The 22,215-nt window shown below is 36.5% G+C and overlaps 1 protein-coding gene and 1 non-coding gene across 2 annotated transcripts; one reads left to right on the top strand and one right to left on the bottom strand.

Annotated features, from left to right (window-relative positions):
- Positions 1–11,560: 11,560 nt before the first annotated feature.
- Positions 11,561–12,394, bottom strand: LOC145009889 (uncharacterized). Its single transcript, XM_078968514.1, has one exon. The coding sequence runs from the start codon at positions 12,392–12,394 to the stop codon at positions 11,561–11,563; it is 834 nt and encodes a 277-aa protein (XP_078824640.1).
- An 884-nt stretch (positions 12,395–13,278) lies between these two features.
- LOC145013557 (small nucleolar RNA R71) lies at positions 13,279–13,385 on the top strand. The gene has a single exon (XR_013665109.1). It is a non-coding gene; the product is annotated as a small nucleolar RNA R71 (small nucleolar RNA).
- The last annotated feature ends 8,830 nt before the right edge of the window (positions 13,386–22,215 follow it).

Raw genomic sequence — 22,215 nt, 5'->3', positions numbered from 1 at the left:
CCAACTCTTCCCTCTTTGACATGGTGGTCGAGTTGGTGACCGTTTGGGTCTCTTCCTTGTCGGGATATGTATCATTTAAAGGGTCCGATAGATTTATCGTTTTTGGCTCTTGTGGTTTGTCTACCACTGGAATTAGTTTCTCAATGGTAGTGGGTGGCTCAACCTCTCTTTTGTTAACAACGAACACTTCCTCTATAGTTTCATTGACATCTTTCTCAAATTTTTCTTCCTACTTGATAGCCTCTTCCATTTCTACGCCTTCTTCCTCTTCTCCATATAACACTCTTGGGCCATCAAAACTTTTCTCATCTTTCAAAGGAATGGTACATGAGCTCTCTTTAGATGGTAGTTTGTCTTGATCTTCCAATATACTTATTGTTTGAGCAAGTTGTGTTATTTGTTGCTCTAAGCTTTTGAGGCTAGCTTGGGTTGTTTCTTGGAAAATTTGGGTAGATGTGGAAATGCTTTTCACAATCTCCTCTAAGGACATGCTTGGTGTTTCAAGTTGTTGAGGAGGTGGAGGATATGAATGTTGGAATTGTGGAGTTGGTTGGTATTGATCACTTGTCCAAGCTTGGTATGGGCTTTGGTATTGGTTGTATCCCCAAGCTTGGTTGTTGTCCCACCATTGATCATGTTGAGGTTGATCATAACTCCATTGGTTTGACCAGTAGTAGCTTCCCTTCTCTTGCACGTCTTCCCATTCTCCTTGTAAATATGGACATATGTCGGATTGATGTCCATTTTAGGCACAAAAATCACAAAGAAGAGGTGAGGGTTGCACACTTTGGTCATTTTCAATCATCATAACTAACTGAGTTAGCTCAGAAAATTTATCTTCAATGCTAGGAGTGTTCATTCCTGAACAATACTTTTTTTTTCTTCAATTTTTGAGTTTTAAACTAGAGTACCTACACAATGAGATCTAGGCATAGAGAAACAAACTGATTAAATATAAACCAATCCCCGGAAACGGCGCCAAAAATTTGGCGGTTGTCGAGGCCAACACAAATAATAACCCTAAGTATTACACACTAAAATAGTGTATAGTGGTAAAGGGATCGAATCCACGGAGATTAGTTCAATTTGATAACTCTATGGAAAATCTCTTTGTAAAAATACTTGGAATATGACAATAAATTAAAAATGGGGGTTTTGATGTTTTGAAATACTTGAAACAAACTAGAATTAACTATGATTTAAATAGACAATTGCAACAAAAATAAGAGTTTGATGTAAAATCAATAAGGGAGAGATGGTTGACTTAAAGTTTCCTCACTTTGACTTTTGATGAACATATCATTAGAATCCAATGGTGCAATACTTTGATTTAAATCCTTAATTTGGCTATGGTAATCCAAGAAGCTTGAGATTACCTAGACTTTTCTTAATTGTTGAAATGGCTAGAGAAGCTCATAACAATTTCCTTAGTCAAAGTCACTAATTCCAAATAGCAGGTAATTAGTGAAAGTCAACTAGCATTAATAACCAAAATGTCACCAAATCCAAGAGGAGTCAATTGCTTTCACTACCATGTTGGAGAAAATGTTTTTATGATTGTGTGAAGCAAAAACAACACAAAAATCACTTGTTATTACTTGCTAATTTGAGGATCATTTACTTAATCAAGAAATGAGCCAACTAATCACCACAAACATATTTAAACTCATGAATAAAAATATACTAGTAGTGATAATATGATGAAACACAAAACATTTCCATAAAGATTTAAGAACAAGTTCATGAATTCTTCAACATCCAACAAAAGTTCAAAGGATTCAACAAAAAGTCAACCAAAATTTGTTTAGCCAAGCATGGCTAAACTCAAATGAACAAAGTTAGATAAGATTGTACCAAACATTTGACAAGATTCAAGAGGTGAAAAGAAGATATTCTTCAAGTGTTCTTGGCCTCCAAAAGTGCTCCAAACTCCAGAGAGAAAGTCTCAAAATCGGACCTCCAAGATAATGCTAAAGAGGCACACCAACCTTCCCAATATAGAGCTCTTAGCAAAATCCCGAAATTGCCCTTGTTAGGAATCCACGCGGTCCGCGGGGAATCTTACGCGGGCCGCGGGTACTGATGGCATTTTTGGGCTTCTTCAAGTTTTTGGTCCCCACAGCTAATCCATTGGCCCAGTTCGAGTCCAATCAGCTTCTAGCCCATTTTTCTTCAATATTTCTTCAATTTGAGCCCAATTTGTCTTTCCACATCACTCAAAACTTCCGCAAACTCCTAAACATCGATCTTGCTCACTAAAGAATTTTCCCGTGCCTTTCAAATTTAAAGTTCAACACTTTCAAGCCTTCAAGCAATTGACAAGTCCACTCCATGAATCACCTCCATAGCCATCAAGCATGAAATCCCCTATTCCCTTCAAGCCCAAACGCCTCCCAAGAGTGCCGCCCCACTAGTTTCCAAGAAAATCTGCAATAATGCTCAAGAAACTAGAAAGTACTCGAAATGGTCATAAAAATAACAAAAAGGAAAATATGCATGGAAATTAACTAAAATATGAATGAAATGTGCTAAAAAACTATAAAAAGAAGTAAATAAAATGAAGCTATCAATAAGCTAGTTACAATTTATATAAAAGATAGTTTTATATAAAATAAGATATTTATATATGACTGGTTATATATATATATATATATGTATATGTTGGGAATTCTTGATAAAAATGATTGATTTTTATAACGATAAAATATATGTATATATAAACTAGCCATGAGACAACTTTTGTCTTCTTTTCGACATGCCTTTTTCGAAAAATGGGAGGAAACAAGGCATGCATGCCTTGTCTATTCTTTTGTCATGCTTGGGACAAAGTTGTCTCTCCTTTAAATTTATAGTCTCCTTTCACTTTTTGGCCATTATATAAGAGAGAGCATGGAAGGGTTTTGGATACACTTCTTGCAAATCTTCTTCTTCCTCTTCTTAGAGCCAAATTCGAGAGCTCCATGCTCTCTATAGGATTGCCAGATTTCAGAATTTGGAGGCTCTTCTTCTTCAGCACTCTCTTAAATTTTAATGCTAGACAAAGCCCCTTTGTTGCTTCACCTTTGAACATATATTTGGTATATATTTTAAAAAGGCTTATGAACAACAAATTACAAGTGAATACTAGCATGTTTTGATGGTTCTACTCTTGCTTGGTGGATACTTGTAGAGAACTCTTGCTTTAGAGTTTAATGCCACACTTCATCAACTTCCAACCTCCCATGAGGATCAAAGTCTTCAAAGGTTGTTATGTTTTCCATTCTATGGTTGTTTTAATATTTCTAACTCTTGCAAAATGATCCTTGGTAGGTAAAATAGTTTTAGTTTTATTCAACCTTTTTAAATCTTGCGTTGTCAATTTTACCGGTTGTGAAACTGGAGTACTGAATAAAAACCCAACAATTGGTATCAGATCCATTTTGCAAGATTAGTTAGATTATTTCTTTAGTTTATGAAATCTTTGTTTTTGGAAAACATGGATAGTTTTCTCTTTGCACGAAAAATTCATACATATTTTCTATGACAACTTTAAAATGTTTATAATTGTTATTTTTTGACCAAAGGTTTACATGCGTCTTTTTGGTCATAAAAGTTGTCTTAGAAAAAAAAAAGTTGTTTTATATATTTTTTAGTATATAAATATGTATGATATGCATAAACTAGCTGATGTGTGTGAAACGAACTAGTTTTAACTATACTTTTAGTTGATAAATTAAGCACACAAAGGCAGTGAAACTGTCTTTTAATGGTATAGTTGGATAAGTAGGGTGTCGAACTCAGGGAACGGAAATTAATCTAATAACTAATTTTAACTAAGCAAGTAATAAAAGTAAAAAGGGTTTTCTCTAGTTTTAGAAGACTAGAAACTTAAACACACCACTTAAGCACTTAATTAACTAAACAATTAAGACAAATAACAAATTCACCAAATTTAATAAAGGGTTCTGTTTAGGTTCAACCAATTCACTCCTATGGTTATTTATATGATAAATCAATTGTTATTGGTTACAAACTATAGTGGTTAGGTTCATGTTCATTACTCCTAAACCTTAGACAATTAATCAATTCAAGCAATGGCCAATTGTTTAAACTAATTAATTCCCTAGTTAAACTATTTGTATTAAATAGGATTTGTAATTGGTTAATCAAGTTGGTGTTTCAATTAACCTCTTGTTTGTTGGTTTCTCAAACAAGTTCACACATTAATTTACCCATTCTATAATTATTCCTAGTTTCATATTCATTATTCCTAGGCATATGATAAAGTGTTCACATAAACATATGAGGTTAACAACTAAGAGATGTTCATGCAGCTTAATTGACTTCCAATTAACAGAAAATAGGTGTAGTTAATGCATAAGGTTCTTTAACAAACTTAATTTAATAAGATCACCAATAAACAATCAATCAAAAAGTAATAATTAAGCCATAGGAGTAACTTGGTCTTCCCCAACAGAAACAAAACGAATTTAGTTCATAGTCATAGTAAAAACAAACTAAAAACCAAATTCAACTAGGCTAAACATGCTTAATTCCTAAGATTAAGTGGAATGTATAACCTAAATTGCCTTGATTCTTCAAAGGATCGAAGGTTAGGGTTTCTCAGCTCTTCAAAGGGTTCTTCTTTCGTAGATGCAGCTCCCAAAACGCCAGAAGTCTTTTCCATTCGGATAAGGGTTCGCTATTTATAATTATCACCAAACAGGGGGTACTAGGCGAGTAGAACACCCAACTCGCTGAGTAGATGCATAAAATCTGTCTATTTCCAGGAGTCTTGACTTATCTTCTGGAATATTCTTGGGTACTCACCGAGTAGCCTCGAGGGCTCGCCGAGTTAGTGTGTTTTTGTTCCTCATTCTTCATTCTTTGGTCTCTAATCGCTTCTCCTTGTTCCCTTTTACTTCCAAGCATGTCATTTGGACTGAAAACAAAATTTAAACATTATTAAGTACCTTTTGCCACATTATGCACATAATTAGCTAAAAATGAATAAAAATGTATGCTAAACATATGACTAATTATGCAAATATCAAAATACCCCACACTTGACTTTTGCTTGCCCGCAAGCAAAACTGAAATTTAACACATTAGAACCACATATGGCAACTCCAATCTAACCCAACCAATATGTCAAGACCGCAACGCGTGCATTTGTGTTTAAAATTTTCCTAAATACCCCCATACTCCAAATACTCACAATCCTCATAAACATTCGCCCACACACCCCGAACTATGCTCATTTTATGCATCCCTCCGAATCCATCCTCAGAAAAACTCCTATCCTCAAGGTATTTTTGGTTGAGCAACCCAAGCATACATAATCTAGATAATTACAATTTATGATACCATATTGGAGCTCTTTGTAATTCTTTATTTGTTTGACATTTGATCTTTGATTTCTTTGAATTCACCACCTTGTTGTTTGATTGTTGGTATCTTCAACTTTTTGAATTTCTTCGGAATTTTCGATCTTCTAATTTCATGCTTAACTTTGATGCTCCAAAAAGTCTTCAAACTTTTCTTGTAATTCTTTCTCTCTTTTTTTTTTAACATGTAACTCATTTTTTTTCACTCAAAACCCTACATACTTAAGCAAGGGCGCTCAACTTCAAGATTTATTGGTTAGCGATAATAATTTTCCTGGATACATTTCTGGTACACGATGCTAAAAATATTCCATCCTTCGGGCTGAACGAGGTCGTGTTTTTGTCCCATGATTTCACTGGAATAAGGAAGCCACAAATGCCCTTAAACGTATATAGGCTCAACTAAACATTTGGGTTTTCATGCAATTATCAACACAATTATAACATGGAATCCTAATTGCTTTTTACCAACATTTTCTAAATTAATTCCAAAGTAATATTTTTGGTATGCAAGAATTTTTTTATTTAAAATTGGCCTAAATTAGGATATTAGAATTATAAATTTACTAATATGTGACCAACCCCCTACCCCATACTTATTTTATGCAATGCCCTCATTGCATATCATGCAAAAATAAAAATATGAAATGTAGAGAGAATTGGAACAAACTCCCCTGGGGTAGCAGTCGCTAGGTTGATATCTCTTCTCTTCACTCCATCTTCAATTAACTTTAGACATGGAAACAACTCATCCATGTCTTGGGTGTCAAAATCTCGTGTGGTAGACATGTAAATAACTAAAAAATGTAGGACAAAGCTCCTAGAAACCTCCAGTAACAACTCTTCACGAAAAATGGACAAGTACTGCAATGAAAGTGCTCAAAACAGTTCTGGAACTTGAAAAATGTCGATCTACTCGGCGAGTAGTATTGTGTACTCGACGAGTTTGAGCTTAACTTGCAGTTATATTGCGTAATTACCCATGCACTCGCCGAGTAGGATTTGTGCACTCGACGAGTAGGCTCTGTATTGCCAAAAAAAATTTATCCATCTTCTTTTCTTCTCGATTAAGGTTTTGAATTGGGATGATTCATTGAATCTTCCTCTAAACATTTCAGCAGCAACACTCTCCATCACTCCCAACTCTAATGGACTCAACCTTAATAACAAAACTTCGCACTCTTACTTGAACATTCCTCACTTCCTCACTTGAACCTTGACCCTTAAAACTTCTATATGCATCCTAACCTTCCAAGCCTGAAAAATATGCAACCAAAAGTGAAAGCAATAAAAGTCCTAAAAGAAACAAAATCAATCGAGGTCAACATTTGTTCAAATCAAACACCATAAATAAATAAAAATAAAACATAAAATCTTCAATCTTCTTCCTCCATGTCAGCTCCTCCAACTCTACTTCCTCCTTCATTGCCACTCCTCATCCTTTCCTCCCAATTCATAATATAGGGATAACCGGGTCCGGGTCTCGGAGCGATATTCATTTGTTGGAAGAGATATTCAAATGATTGATTATTATAACTGACCCATCTTCCAATATCATCCAAGTATCGCCCATCGTTCTCAACTTGGTTCCACCCATTGTTCTCTTCCTCCACCGGAATAACCGGTGGGTCTTCTCATACCCGCTCACTTCGCTGCCTCACCCGCCGTCCTGGCTCCTCGGGAATAACCGGCTCATCCGCATGTGGAATAGAATAAGAATCTCCAAACTTCTCCACAATCCTTGCCCTCCTATATAGTGTAATGTTGAACGGAGGGGGAGAAATGACCGTCAGCGCCCTTGCCTCTTGCAAATCTAATACCCCAAATGATCTTGCAAGCCTTGTCACAAACATCCCTCCATTAATCTTGGAGGTCACCTTCTCTTTAACATCCCCTTCCACAAGATATTTGGCTATGCAGTAGGGGAGGTTGCAGAAAACATCGGGAGTAATAATACTCCAAAGATAGAAGATGTCAAGGGTCAGGACCTTGTCATCGTCCTTCCGCATATTAATCGTGCTGGCGACGAAACGATGAATGAGATGGTGGATCGGTGGACGAATGTGGCCCTCCTATACGGTAGATGGGATGGATACCCGGTTGGCAATAGTACTCCACCAGGTAGAAGCAACCACTACTTCGGGGAGATCTTTGTGGCAATTCTCCAAGAAAGCCTCAAAGTCTTCATTTAACATAGTACTTTGCTCATAGATGCCAATCCTCCATGAAAACTCAGCCATGCTACATTGTTGCAGCTCCCCACCAAGAGAAAAGGAAATTACAGTGGGATTATAATACTCACTACCACCCAGAATGAGATGGTAGCAAAGAATTCCCAACATAATTCAGCGAAGACCGGTTCTTGAATTTTGAATAATTGTAACCAACCATCACATATGATGGTAGAATCCCCCACATTGCATTCCTTCACCAAATATGGTGTCAATTCCTCTTCCAATCCAACCTTTCCCAGCCAATCCCACTCCACTGTATTAGGTAAGTGGATCTCTTTCTGATTCAAAGCTTATAATTTGTTTTTGGCGCGGGCTTGAGATGATTTAGAGGTGATTTGTCGAAAAGAGAGCCACATGATGTCCCCTTGGCTTCCCCCTCTTGAAGTTTGACCTCTTCTGGACATGGTACCTTTACTCTTGAAAGTTGAAGATTCAGCAAAACTTGAAGAAATGGCTTGAGAGTGGCTGTGCATGGCGAGTGTGTGGGTAAAATGAGTGAAAACCCTCTTTTACAGATTATAAGCCATCTGTGTAAGTTGTCTACTCTCCGAGTATAAAAGTTCGACTCGTCGAGTAGATCTGCATATTCACAATTTTATAGGTATTTTGATAAGTACTCGTTGAGTAGATCGATGGTACTCAGCGAGTAAAGCTTGAAGTTTGAAAAAATTCTTATTTTTTTTCTTATTTTTAACCTACCACCCCACACTCTATGCATTGCTTGCCCTCAAGCAATCATTTAGAACATATTTTAAGAAGAGGAATGAAACAGATCCTAAAAAATAAAAAGAAAAGAAAGGAAAAAGAAATGCAAACTCTAAACTCGGGTTGCCTCCCGGAAGCGCTTCTTTTTAAGGAGTCATTAGCTGGACTCCTCCCATTCTACGTTGTTGCAATTCCTTTCAGCAACAACAACTCTTCTATGCCTTCATTCCTTAGGACTCCTTCTTTATACCTTTTGACCCTATGTCCATTGACCTTGAAAGGGGTACCATCTTTTGATAATAACTCTATAGCACCATGTGGAAACACCTTCTTCACTAGAAAAGGACCATCTCATCTTGACTTGAGTTTGTCCACGAAAAGTTTTAGTCTTGAATTAAAGAGCAACACCTTTTGCCCTTCATGAATTCTTTATTTTCCTTGATCCTCTTGTTATGCCAACTCTTGGAATACTCTTTTTAGATTAAAGAACTAGTGTAAGAATCATTTCTAAGTTCCTCAAGAGCATTGATTTGCATTAACCGGTTATTCTTGAGCTCCGCCATGTTGAAGTTGCACATTTTTAAAGCCCAAAAAGCTTTATGCTCGATCTCCACCGGTAAATGACATTGCTTTCCATAAACTAGCCTATATGGTGTAGTACCAATAGGTGTTTTGAAAGTTGTACGGAAAGCCCAAAGTGCATCATCTAGCTTATCCGACCATTCTTTCCGATTGCTCCCCACTAATCTCTCCAAGATTCTCTTTAAGGCTCTATTTGTCACTTCGGTTTGTCCACTAGTTTGTGGATGGTAAGATGTAGAAAATTTATGGGTTACCTCATATTTCCTTAGCACCTTCTCTAGTTGATCATTGGCAAAATTAGTGCCTTGGTCATTTATAAGGGCTTTCGGTACTCCAAATCTTGAAAATAGCTTCTTTAAAAAACACACCACCACCCGACCGTCATTAGTTGGTAAAGCTTGTGCCTCTGCCCACTTGGATACACAATCCACTGCCACCAATATGTATTTGTTGCCCTTGGACATGGGAAATGGTCCCATGAAATCGATCCCCCACACATCAAATACTTCGCACACTTGAATACTATGTTGTGGCATTTCATTTCGAGATGAAATGTTTCCCGCTCTTTGATATGCATCACATTCTTTGACGAATTGGGCTGCATCTTTAAAAATCGTGGGCCAGTAAAACCCAATGTCAAAGATCTTCTTAGCAGTGTAATGTGCTCCATGATGTCCACCCATGGGCCCGCTATGACAATGCTCCAAAATTTTCCAGTTTTCATTCACGAACATGCATCTTCGTATGATTCCATCCGCACAGCTTCGGAAAATATATGGTTCATCCTAAAAGTAATACTTTATTTCAGAAAAGAATTTCTTCTTTTGTTGGCTGGTAAGATCTTTTTGGATGCATTTGCTAGCTAAGTAATTAGTTATATTTGCGAACCATGGTTCTTCTCCCACGGTCACCATAATGTACTCGTCCGGAAAGTCATCTCCAACTCTATCTTCTTGCAATTGCGGGGTTTCAAGCCTTGACAAGTGGTCAGCTGCTACATTCTCCATTCCCTTTTTGTCTCGTATCTCTATGTCAAACTCTTGAAGAAGTAAAACCCATCGTATCAATCTGGGCTTGGCATCCTGTTTGGCAAACAAATACTTGATAGCAGAGTGGTCAGTAAAAATAGTTGTTTTAGATAAAACTAAATAAGGGTGGAATTTATCAAAAGCGTACACCACAACTAATAATTCCTTTTCCGTGGTGGTGTAATTTTCTTGAGCCGGATTTAAAGTTTTACTAGCATAATAAATGGGTCGAAAGTGCTTATCAACCCTTTGACCAAGGACAGCTCCTAATGCAAAGTCACTAGCATCACACATTATTTCAAATGGCAAATCCCAATTTGGAGCAATAATGATCGGGGCATTAGTCAACTTTTCCTTTAAGAATTCAAATGCCTCTAAACACTCTTTAGTAAAATAAAATGGCGCATCCTTTAAAATCAATTGTGTTAGAGGTCTAGTTATTTTAGAAAAATATTTTATAAAACGCCGGTAAAAACCCGCGTGGCCTAGAAAACTTCTAATGCCCTTCACATTAGTTGGTGGGGGTAATCTGGCAATGGTGTCAATCTTTGCCCGATCCACTTCAACTCCCAATTTGGAAACCTTGTGGCCTAATACTATACCCTCCTTGACCATAAAGTGACATTTCTCCCAATTGAGGACTAAGTCGGTTTTTTCACACCTAGCTTGGATTAAGTCAAGATTTGTGAGACAATCATGGAAGAAAGATCCAAAAACAGAAAAATCATCCATAAAGACTTCCATGAATTTTTCCACCATATCGTGGAATATGGCTGTCATAGACCTTTGAAATGTCGCGGGTGCATTGCATAGCCCAAAGGGCATGCGTCGATAAGCAAAAGTCCCACTTGGGAAAGTAAATGTGGTATTTTCTTAGTTCATTGGGTCTATGGGTATTTGGAATTAACCCGAAAATCCGTCTAGAAAGCAATAATAACTATGGCCTGATAATATTTCTAACATTTGATCAATAAAAGGTAAGGGAAATGGTCTTTACGAGTGGCATCGCTTAGCTTTCGATAATTGATGCACACTCTCCAACCGGTTACCGTTCGTGGTGGAATAAGCTTATTCTTTTTGTTGGTTATGACCTTCATCCCTCCTATCTTGGGTACCACTTGGACCGCAATCACCCACGGACTGTCGGAAATGGAATATATAATCCCCGCATCAAAAAGCTTGACCACTTCTTGCATATTTGAGTTTAATCGTCTTTGGTGCTGTACAATCGGCTTTGCTCCTTCTTCCAGATTAATCTTGTGAGAACAATAAGAGGGGCTTATTCCCTTGATGTCGGTAATGCTCCATGCTATGGCCTGCTTTTGCTTCTTCAAAACTTGAACTAGTTCTTCCTTTTTAGATTTGGAAAGGTCAGAGGCTTTGATAACTGGCTTTTGATGGCCATCTTCAAGGAAAGCATACTCCAAATGTTCTGGTAACGTTTTGAGCTTGGTTTTTGGGTTCTGTTGGTTGTACTCGCCGAGTGCAAGTAAGGGACTCGGCGAGTTGGCAGCTGAATTCACAAATTCCATTTTCTTTAAGCATGGACTCGGTGAGTAGCTCGACCCTACTCGGCGAGTTGAACTGTCAGATTGTTTCATCAATTCTTCAGACCCAGCTTCCTCCAGCAGCCTCTCTATCTCCATTAAGTTTTTTCAGCATCAAATTCTTCATCAAAAATTGTGGACTTGTTGGAATCTTCACTTTTGCATTCCTCCATTAATTCATCAAGCATGTCAGTTGAGAATGCCATGTCATCACTACTCCTTGCATACTTCATAGCTTGATCAACCCCAAAAGTGATTGAATCATCTCCTACCCGCAAAGTAAGCTTCGAGTCCCTCATGTATACTATAGCACTTGCAGTGTTGAGGAAGGGTCTTCCGAGGATGTTCGGGACTCGGGGATCCGCCTCCATATCTAGAATTATGAAATCTGCGGGAAATACAAACTTGTCCACCTTGACCAATATGTCTTCACATATGGCTCTTGGAAAAGTGACTGTCTTGTTTTCTAAGTGAATTGCCATACGAATTGGCCTTGGTTCCGGGAGATCCAACTTCTTGAAGAATGAATATGGCATGAGGTTAACACTTGCTCCCGAATCGGCTAAAGCATGAATGGTAGCCAAGTTACTAAATTGGCAAGGCAAAGTTAAGCTCCCCGGGTCACCCTTCTTCTTTGGTAGCTTATTTAGCATGGCAGCTGAGCAGTTTTCATTAAGAACTACCTTTTTCACTTCCTCCATCTTCCTTCTATTTGTGAGAAGTTCTTTAAGGAATTTTGCATATTTTGGCATTTGTGCTACAGCTTCGATGAAGGGTATGTTGATTTGAAGAGCTTTGATATGATCAAGAAACTTCTGATACTTCTCTTCCTGCTTCTCTCTCTTAGCTTGGGCTGGGTATGGTAATGGAGGCTGGTAGGGATTTTCAGGGATCTGTTCTTTCGAGTTTGGCAGTGGACTCGCCGAGTCCATATTCTGGACTCGGCGAGTAGGCTCTGTTCCATGAAGATTTTGATTTTGGTCTTGAATTTCTTCATCCTCCCTCTGTGATTCTTTGGGTGCTTCATTCTGAATAGGGGCCAGAGGAGTGATTATCTTCCCACTTCTTGTTGTGACTATATTTATGTGCGCGCTTCGTGGGTTATTTTCGGTTTTACTAGGAAGTTCGCCCGGTGATCTTTGGTTGATTTGTTGAGCAAGTTGCCCTAGCTGCGTTTCTATGTTGTCGATAGATGCTTGCTGGTTTCTAAGCATGGTTCTTGTTTCTTGAATTGCAGCATCATGATCACTGTCTCTTTTCTGAAGCAGCTACAAATTTGGTAAGCATCTCTTCCAAATTTGGTTTTCTTTCTTGTGCCGGCTCCTCCTTTTGGTAAAAACCTCTTCCTTTTTGCTTGTACTTCTCCTCTTTAGCCTTCTTGTACTCTTCATAAGGGAGCCACTCTTTCTTTGGTTTTCGCCAATCTTCATCATATCGGTCCCCACTTGAGTAACATACTTGCACCTTTTTGTTTCCATTTTCATCCAAGTTGCAGTCTCTAGTAAGATGAGGTCCATTACAATTTTCACAACCCACCCAAATAGCAAGGATCGTTTGATCCATTTTATCCATCCTCCTATCCATGGTTTTTAGCATAGCCATGACCGCGGACAAGTCTTCAGTACCTGCATATGCAGCTCCCCTAGTAACATCATTTCTTGGATTACAGTTTTCTCTAGAATGCTTAGAGAATTCTTCAATCAATTCATTGATCACCGGGGGTGGCTCATTTGTGAGCGGGCCTTGCGAGTCAAGTAATTGCCTGGTTGTGACATTGACTCCATCATACAAGATGGAGACTTCTTGTTGGCTATTAAGGTCATGGTGCGGGCAATTTCTTAGCAGGCTCTTGTACCTCTCCCAAGCTTCATATAGCGACTCTCCAACTTGTTGTTCAAAGTTAGCAATGGCCTTCTTCAACTTGGCTATTTTGGAAGGTGGGCAAAAGTGATCAATAAATTCTTCTTTCATCTTGGCACATGTGGTGACTGACCCGAGGGGAAGTGACTTGAGCCAGTCTTTTGCAGCCCCTTTGAATGTCACTGGGATCATGCGAAGTAGCTGAGTCTCGCAAGGCACATTTGGAACATTAAAGTAATCAGCTACATCATTGACTTCATCTAAATGCTTATAGGCATCTTCGTGGTCTTTTCCATAGAAAGAAATTTCCTTTAGCTGAACGAGTATGTGGCCCTTTAGCTCGAACGTAGCAGTAGCGGGAATTGCAGGTTGCACAAGTCCCGGGCCGGTGTCATCGCGGATCCTTTTCTTCCATTCTCCCATGGGGATTTCATCAATGTTAGCCATGGTAAGAACTAACTCGTCGCCGAAATCGGAGTTGTGCCCGTATGTAGGTTCTTCTTCCTCCACGGTGTCATACTCAGTGTCTTCCTTGATCGGGTATTCGTGTGCTAAAGATGCGTTGGATACACCTGCTTTGCTACTCTTTTACTTCCCAAAAACATTCTTCAATTTGGACAAAGGTGACTTCTTAGGTGTATACGAGCTCTCCATGTCCTTTCCTTTGTTCTTTCTCAATGCGGATTCCGGATCTTCAAACGGGGGTACCATCGGAGTGTTTGATCCTCTGGTCATGAAATTCCTGAAATAAAACAAGATAAAAACATAAAAAGAACAAAAAAATGTAACTGAAAAAAGGAAAATTAAATGAAAAATAATACCCTACTCGCCGAGTAGGTGCGAATGCACTCGCCAAGTAGCAGTTCAATTTTAAAAACAAACTAAGCTAAATATAAAAACTAAAACAAATTCTAAAACCTAACTACTAACTATTAAACTACAATAAATTAACTTTGTGCCAGTAAACTCACACAAAGGATCGAAAAAATTAGGAATTAGATTAATTTTTTTTTTGAACCGTTCCCCGGAAACGGCGCCAAAAACTTGATGTGTGTGAAACGAACTAGTTTTAACCCTACTTTTAGTTGACAAATTAAGAACACAAAGGCAGTGAACCTGTCTTTTAGTGGTATAGTTGTATAAGTAGGGTGTCAAACTCAGGGAACGGAAATTAATCTAATAACTAATTTTAACTAAGCAAGTAATAAAAGTAAAAGGGTTTTTCTCTAGTTTTACAAGACTAGAAACTTAAACACACCACTTAAGCACTTAATTAACTAAACAATTAAGACACATAACAAAGTCACCAAATTTAATAATGGGTTTCTGTTTAGGTTCAACCAATTCACTCCTATGGTTATTTATATGATAAATCAATTGTTATTGGTTACCAACTATAGTGGTTAGGTTCATGTTCATTACTCCTAACCCTTAGACAATTAATCAATTCAAGTAGTGGCCAATTGTTTAAACTAATATATTCCCTAGTTCAATTATTTTTATTAAATAAGATTTGTAATTGGTTAATCAAGTTGGTGTTTCAATTAACCTCTTGTTTGTTGGTTTCTCAAACAAGTTCACACATTAATTTACCTATTCTCTAATTAATCCTAGTTTCATATTCATTATTCCTAGGCGTATGATAAAGTGTTCACATAAACATATGAGGTTAACAACTAAGAGATGTTCATGCAGCTTAATTGCCTTCCGATTAATAGAAAATAGTTGTGGTTAATGCATAAGGTTCTTTAACAAAATTAATTTAATAAGATCACCAATAAATAATCAATCAAAAAGTAATAATTAAACCATAGGAGTAACTTGGTCTTCCCCAACAGAAACAAAATGAATTTAGTTCATAGTCACAGTAAAAACAAACTAAAAAACAAATTTAACTAGGCTAGACATGCTTAATTCCTAAGATTAAGTGGAATGTATAACCTAAATTGCCTTGATTCTTAAAAGGATTGAAGGTTAGGGTTTCTCAGCTCTTCAAAGGGTTCTTTTTTCGCAGATGCAGCTCCCAAAACGCCAGAAGTCTTTTCCATTCGGATAAGGGTTCGGTATTTATAAATCACCAAACAGGGGTACTCGGCGAGTACAACACCCATTCGGATAAGGGTTCGGTATTTATTAAGTACCTTTTGTCCACATTATGCACATAATTAGCTAAAAATGAATAAAAATGTATGCTAAACATATGACTAATTTTGCAAATATCACTAGCCATTGACCATTGTGATGTTATATGTGTTGATTTATTTAAAATGGTTGTAATTATTTAGTTATTCATATGGTATGTAATAATTAAATAGATAATTTTATTTTGTTAATTTTTTAAGTAATAGATTAGTTTTAGAAATAGTTTATTTTTATAAAAGTGTAACAAGAATGAAGATGGTGGTAATTTTGAAGATCAATAGTTTATAAACCTGATTTTATTAAAGTTTCTCAAAACTTTATAAAATTATTTTTATAAACTTGCTTCAAAGGTGTTGAAGAAAGTGGGAATACATGAAGACTTTACAAGATAAAGATTCCTTATATCCCTTTAGGAATGGAATAATTTTGTGATGGCTCACAAAATGATTACTAGTTAATACCTTGGTTTATGCACATATGTTATAATTGTTAAGCATGCTTGTGTTGTTTTATGTTTATGTTATTATTATTATGTTATGGTTGATAAATTTGTTTTTCAAATGCAAAATAATATTTGAACATAAATAAACATCACAATTAGTTTGGTTTTAATGAAATTTACCTTTCAACATAAGATGCTAAAAATAGTTTTTCAATAAAAAAAGTTTTATCATTAAAACTAGTAACTGGTAAAATTTCGGGATTAAAATTTTATAAGTTTAAAATAGAGAAACCTTATCAAACTCCAAACCTTATTTTATAAATGGAAGTTTTATTAAAAGATTTCCAAATGCTCTAAAGCGCTCAAACGATATAACTTAATACTAGTTATTAATTTATAACTTTGATCGTGTTAATTATATAACATCGGGTTTTATATATAGAAGATTGTTAAAAATGTGATTTTAAAATGAAATAAGTTTTTTTTAAAGTATACCATGGTTTTTTGAATGCATGCAATAACCATAATATAACATGTTTTTTAATCTACAATTATTAAAACATCAAAAACCCCTTACAAACCTCAAATCTATGTAATCCTTTTTAAAGAACACTTGTATGTCTTTTGTATGCACTAGTGGGATAAAGGTTACCTAACCGCCTGGTGTTATGTTTTGATGCCGGTGTGTTTTCGCAATTTCTATAACGAAGTTATAGGCCGATTACGCAAGGTTTTCAAATTGGACGATTTGAACGAAAATGTTTTGTGATAAATGATACCTAAGCAAGAGAGTTCCGAGGCATAGATGAGATCAAACATGCCTAATTAAATTTGTTTTTAGAGATACCATAAATCTAAGAATTATATAGCAAGATATAACTGATATTTGATATCTAATGGGTTGAATTTAAATGGATGGGATAAAGGATACCTAACCATTTATTTGTTTGCAACTTGGATCATAGACTTTGATAATTAATGTTTTTGGAAACTAAAAAGGGTATTAATTATAAAAGATTAAATATTGAAAATACTAAATGAATTTTGGTAAAATTTTGTAGATATAAAATCCACCCTTATAACCATAAATTATCATTTCTCTTTAAATGACTTAATGAAACACTAACATTCAATACATACAACTTCAATGAATGGGTTCACGTAACACCCGGAAACCAGAAGGCTAATTAAGGAAAGATATTATGCAAATTGAAGGTCTACTCGTCGAGTCCAAGGTGACAACTCGATGAGTAGAAATAAGTTTTTGGGAGGAGGGTTAAGAAACCTACTCGACGAGTTGGGGAGGACCAACTCGACACGTTGGTCTAGCTTTGGGAAACCCTAGATTCGGGGTTTTACACCCTATTAAAGCATCTTAACCCCCACCTTATGGCCTCATTTCCAGCCTCCAATTCCCAAACCCTAATCCACGAAACCCTAAAGCTTAGTGTGAGCTTGTGAGCCATTTTGAGTGATCTTGGTGTATTTTTGAAGCTTGAGGAAGAAGAAGGAGCTAGAGGATTAAAGGAGAAGATAGTAGATCTAGACACTTCTTTCCATCCTCTTCATTTTCTGATAAGAAAGTGTCAAACTTTCTTAGTAGCTTGATAGATCTCTTTCTTTCACTTTATGAAGGTTTTGGTCCAAGAGGCTTAGTCCTTGGGAAATGAATGTCCCAAGTGGCTTACCTTTCAGATCTAGGATCTAAAAGGGGTTACATGGCATAAAGGTGCAAAATTTATGACCATGGGAGCCCATGCAAGATTTAAACTGTTGTTAGGTCCTTTTAAGACCCAAAAGGCAATTCATGGAAGGAAAGCCTGAGACTTTACGTGTTCACTTGGTGTTGAGGACCCAGATCTCGGTTTTCATGCTTGGGTATGAAGTATTTTGGATTTTGGATGAAGATCTATGTCCTAAAGAACTAGGGTGTTAGCTAAACCCATTAAGAAGGAATAATAGCGAGTAAAGATGGAAACTTTACCCTTGAAAGGGCATTTCCAGTAAGTAGAAGGAGTATGGAGCTTTAATCTGGAGAGTAGAGGCTTAATATGTTAAGATGGACCAAACATTATATGGGACTCGTCGAGTCCATAGGGGAACTTGATGAATTGAGTCGTGATGTCTTGATCCAGTTTAAGGTAGAACTCGATGAGTCTGTGACATGACTCCATGAGTTGATTCGGATAATCACGCCTATGAGTAGCTAGGGAACTCGGCGAGTCAGGGGGTCAATTGATGAGTTGGATCGCGATTTCAGGGTTTTGGTTTATAGAACTTGGCGAGTTGATGGAGCAACTTGGTGAGTTGAGTCACCTCGAAGCGTTGACTTTGACTTTGAGAAAGTGTTGACTTTGACTTTGACTAGGAGTAAAATGATCATTTTTAATGGTTTTTAGTCATAAGAACATCCTATGTGCTCATACAAACCCTAATGCTTGGATCTAGGTTTCTCTATTGTATATGCAATTTATCCAAGACTATAAACCCTAATTCTAGCATATGATAATCGAGATTAACATATAATTATGTGTTTAAGATATTACCTTGATTGTTATGTAGCAATAACAATCACAATTCCTTCTTGTAATGACTTTAGAAAGCTTAGAGTCACAAATGTCACTCCTTTACTGGTTCACAAACACCAAGAGCAAGAGGATGAAGAGGAGAAGAGAAGGAGGCTACCCAGAAACCATCCAAAACCCTAGAAGAAAGCTTATCCATGTTTTTGGGGCTTAAGGGGCCTATATATACATGTAGGCTATTAGGGATTTAAACTAGGAAACCCTAATCTGACTGCTTAAGCCCTAAGCAGCCCATGGATTCCTCTCCTTTAGGCCTTGGACGATTTCTAATGGGTTTCCCCATAGAATTCGCCTAACCTTATAATATAACATAATCCATAGCCTAATTGCAATTATCTTATAATTACAATTCCAGTCCCTTAAGTTTAATTAATCTCTTTTAGTCATAAACTTAATTCTTATTAATTCTTGACTAATATTAATTAAACAATATGATTTCTCCTTTAATATATTATTCCCATAATATATTAATAAATCATATCTAATCATTTCTCTCCATAATTCATCCTATCAAGTTGCTTTGGTGAAGGCAACTCAAAAGGACCATGCACCATCGGGTCAAGTATATACCAAAATAGTTATGGACTTAGACACTAATTCAACAGTCTCCCACTTGAATAAGCATAATAACTATTCCGTGTATGACTTCAGATCCTGATATGCAATCGTAGCTTTCCAAAGCCACTGTCAACTCTGATCCTATCAGATATGCGTGTCCTTTAGATAAGGGATCATATATTCCTCCACTCTAGATATCGTATGAGAAATGATTTCAAATCATTCTTTCTGTACTATTTCTCGACTTCCGATTTATGACGACCGACTAGTTGAACAAATCAAATTAGCCCTAGCTCGGCCGAGCATTTACGTTTGTCATCACTAAATCATCGAGGGGCCTAAAGATATCGCTTTTATCCTAATTTGGATAAAAGGAACGGATAAACTTTGACTCAACGCTCGCTTGCACTCACTCACCGAATTACACATAACAATATGTTTTATAACACCAAGTTACTAGTGCGTTTACATATTATCAATGTGCAACCGACTCGCAAGGTACAACTCACACATCTTGGTGATGTTATCGTATCACCAATCACTCATGATAAAAATCCATGAAGTGATCCAAGTGAGCGTGGGTTTAATCCAATGCTCAAATCATATTCATAAGCACTCATGAACATTGCAGCAAACATTTGCTTATGTCTAATGCACTTTAGACAATCCACACACCAATTCACGACAGTCTTCATTCATATATACTTCCAACATATGAACGAATGTGGCCCGTTTGAATAATTTGATTGTTTTTAACCAATTAAATTATTCAGGAAGTCAAAACATGCAAAGTGAAACACAAGGATAATACTAATCCCATATGGCCCCAAACCATTGAGTATAAATAAAACACCTTTTATTCATCACCATATCGATTACTCATTATTTGTCGTTTCGGGTAATCAACTTCTTACTTGAATTATAACACTTTTCCTATGCTCTCAGCATGCACACAATGTTTACCTATTGTTCTTACTTTGTGAAATAGATCAAATGAACACATTTCCAATCATACTCATTTAACAACTCCGAATCCTTTTTCATAAGTGTAAGAATATCAAATTCTTGCCACTTATAGAATATGTTAGATTCTAACATTTTATGGAAAGATCCTTTTGTAATGCCATTGCACTAAAGTCACAATGACTACTGACAATGAATTACAAAGTTCTCTATCGGAAATTGTTACAAGACAATTCCATAGATGTGATGTCTCTCACTCAAAGTACATTTCTTTGAACATCCTTTGGCATAAAGTTTCTAATCTAGACATAGATTCTCAATATCTAACTCCCAATATGGAAACCTTTCCATACTTACCATATCACTACTCATTCTTAATAGAATCTGATCTATTCATAAAAAAGATAGTGTCAACACGATAGGTTTATTTTGATTTGTTCAAATGAGAACTCATAGAACTCATATACATAATTAACTTAATTGGAATGGCATAGAAACAAAGATAGTGTCAACACGATAGGTTGTAAACCTCAACTTGTGTGCTAGTGATGATCGATAAGGTTTATTTTGATTTGTTCTTGAAACCTTTCAAGACCATTAAGACTCCCACTGACTCCTTGACATATAAGATTCTCTTGTCAATAAACATTTATTGACAAACAAATATTCAAGAGTTAGTGTAGTTTTTATCGAAACACTTCATAAATAGGTCCTAGTTGGTCTTTGTCTTTTCCAAGTCATTACAACTTTCCTCATTTGATGAATGTGATAAACCTTCTTATTTCTCAATGTCACAATCTTAACTCTAAGATTTGTTTTGGAGTTAAGTATGATTTGACTTCTTGATTTAACCATTTCTTCAATTCTTGATTCCTCTTCTTAGACATACAATTGTACTAAGACTTACTTAGAGGATCAATTGAGATATGGTTCTTAATCATTAAGACCTATCATAAAGAGTAAAAGGTACTCTAACTTCTTCTTAGAATGGAGAAACTTTTATCTTTCTGCCTACTTGATTCTTCTTATTCATTCTGCTTATTGATTTAACCTTTTACAATCAATTCAGTATTACACATAATCTCATAAGTGTAATCATATTTGCTAAACCTTTAGTAAATCATGACGAATATGTTTGTTACTCTTGTGGTGGACTTGATCAACACATAACCTTGTGTACTTGATCTCCGAGTCCTTCACTTGACACTTTGTCAACGAATTAGTCTAATTTCCAAATGTGAAAGTTTATTCATTCATCATACAATTCTTGTTGTATGATTCCAAATCTCTATCCAATAGAAACTTGGGTGATGAGAAACTTTCCCTATTTGGTAAATTCTCGACATTTCTACAAACAATATAATTAAGAATCACATCCATTTGTTGTAAATATACGAACATCAATTTTTCATAACGATTTCATTGCAAGGAAATAAATAAATGAGTCAAACAAAATTTATTTTATTTATAAAAGCAGCGGAAAACATTTGTTCTTACAATGCAAAATCAAGTGAAAAACCATGTAATAAATATTCCTAACAACTCTATCTAAGCTCAAAATCTAATCTTCGAATCCATGCAATCGAGATCCATTTCTTCGTGATTAGACTCATCTTGCTCTATCATCAAGCTTCCTCTCTTTTCATTGATCCTGCAAAACATTCAAATGTAATCTTATCACATTATGTATTAAGATGCAACGAATAGGAACTTAATCGAGTTAGATAGTGGATTTTACCTGAAGTACAACTATACTCTATGACTCTCCCATCTTCTGGACTCTTCAGGCTCTTAGGGCAGACTTGTATCCAATGCCCTTTCTCTTGGCAGCAAACGCAGGTCGGTTCTCTTAGAACTTCCTCGGAAGCATGGTTGGTTGACTCTCCCAACAAATACGCTCCATTGCTTTGCCAAATCATTTATGATTCAGCAGCAATGAGCATGTAAGTTAGGTCAATGAGGCTTTCGTCATGATCCATCGTATAATACTTTCTTTTGAACTCATTATATGATCCGGGAAGTGACTGCAGAACCCAGTTCACAACCAACTTATCCGGGAATGACACACCCAACATTCTCATCCTATCAATGTGTGATTTCATTCCTAGAACGTGGGCACACACGGGTTTACCATCTTCATGTTTCATTTCCAATAGGGCTTTAATGACATTGAACCTTTCAATTATTCGATCTTGTGGGTTAG

This window comes from Lactuca saligna, chromosome 8 (genome assembly GCF_052625555.1).
Source record: "Lactuca saligna cultivar CGN05327 chromosome 8, ASM5262555v1, whole genome shotgun sequence".
NCBI lineage: Eukaryota > Viridiplantae > Streptophyta > Magnoliopsida > Asterales > Asteraceae > Lactuca > Lactuca saligna.
The sequence above is the reverse complement of the archived record's forward strand: the minus strand, read 5'-3'. Positions and strand labels throughout refer to the sequence as shown.

Excerpts from the sequence above, each read along its gene's own strand:
- LOC145009889 (XM_078968514.1), bottom strand. The coding sequence starts at position 12,394 with ATGGACTCGGCGAGTCCACTGCCAAACTCGAAAGAACAGATCCCTGAA.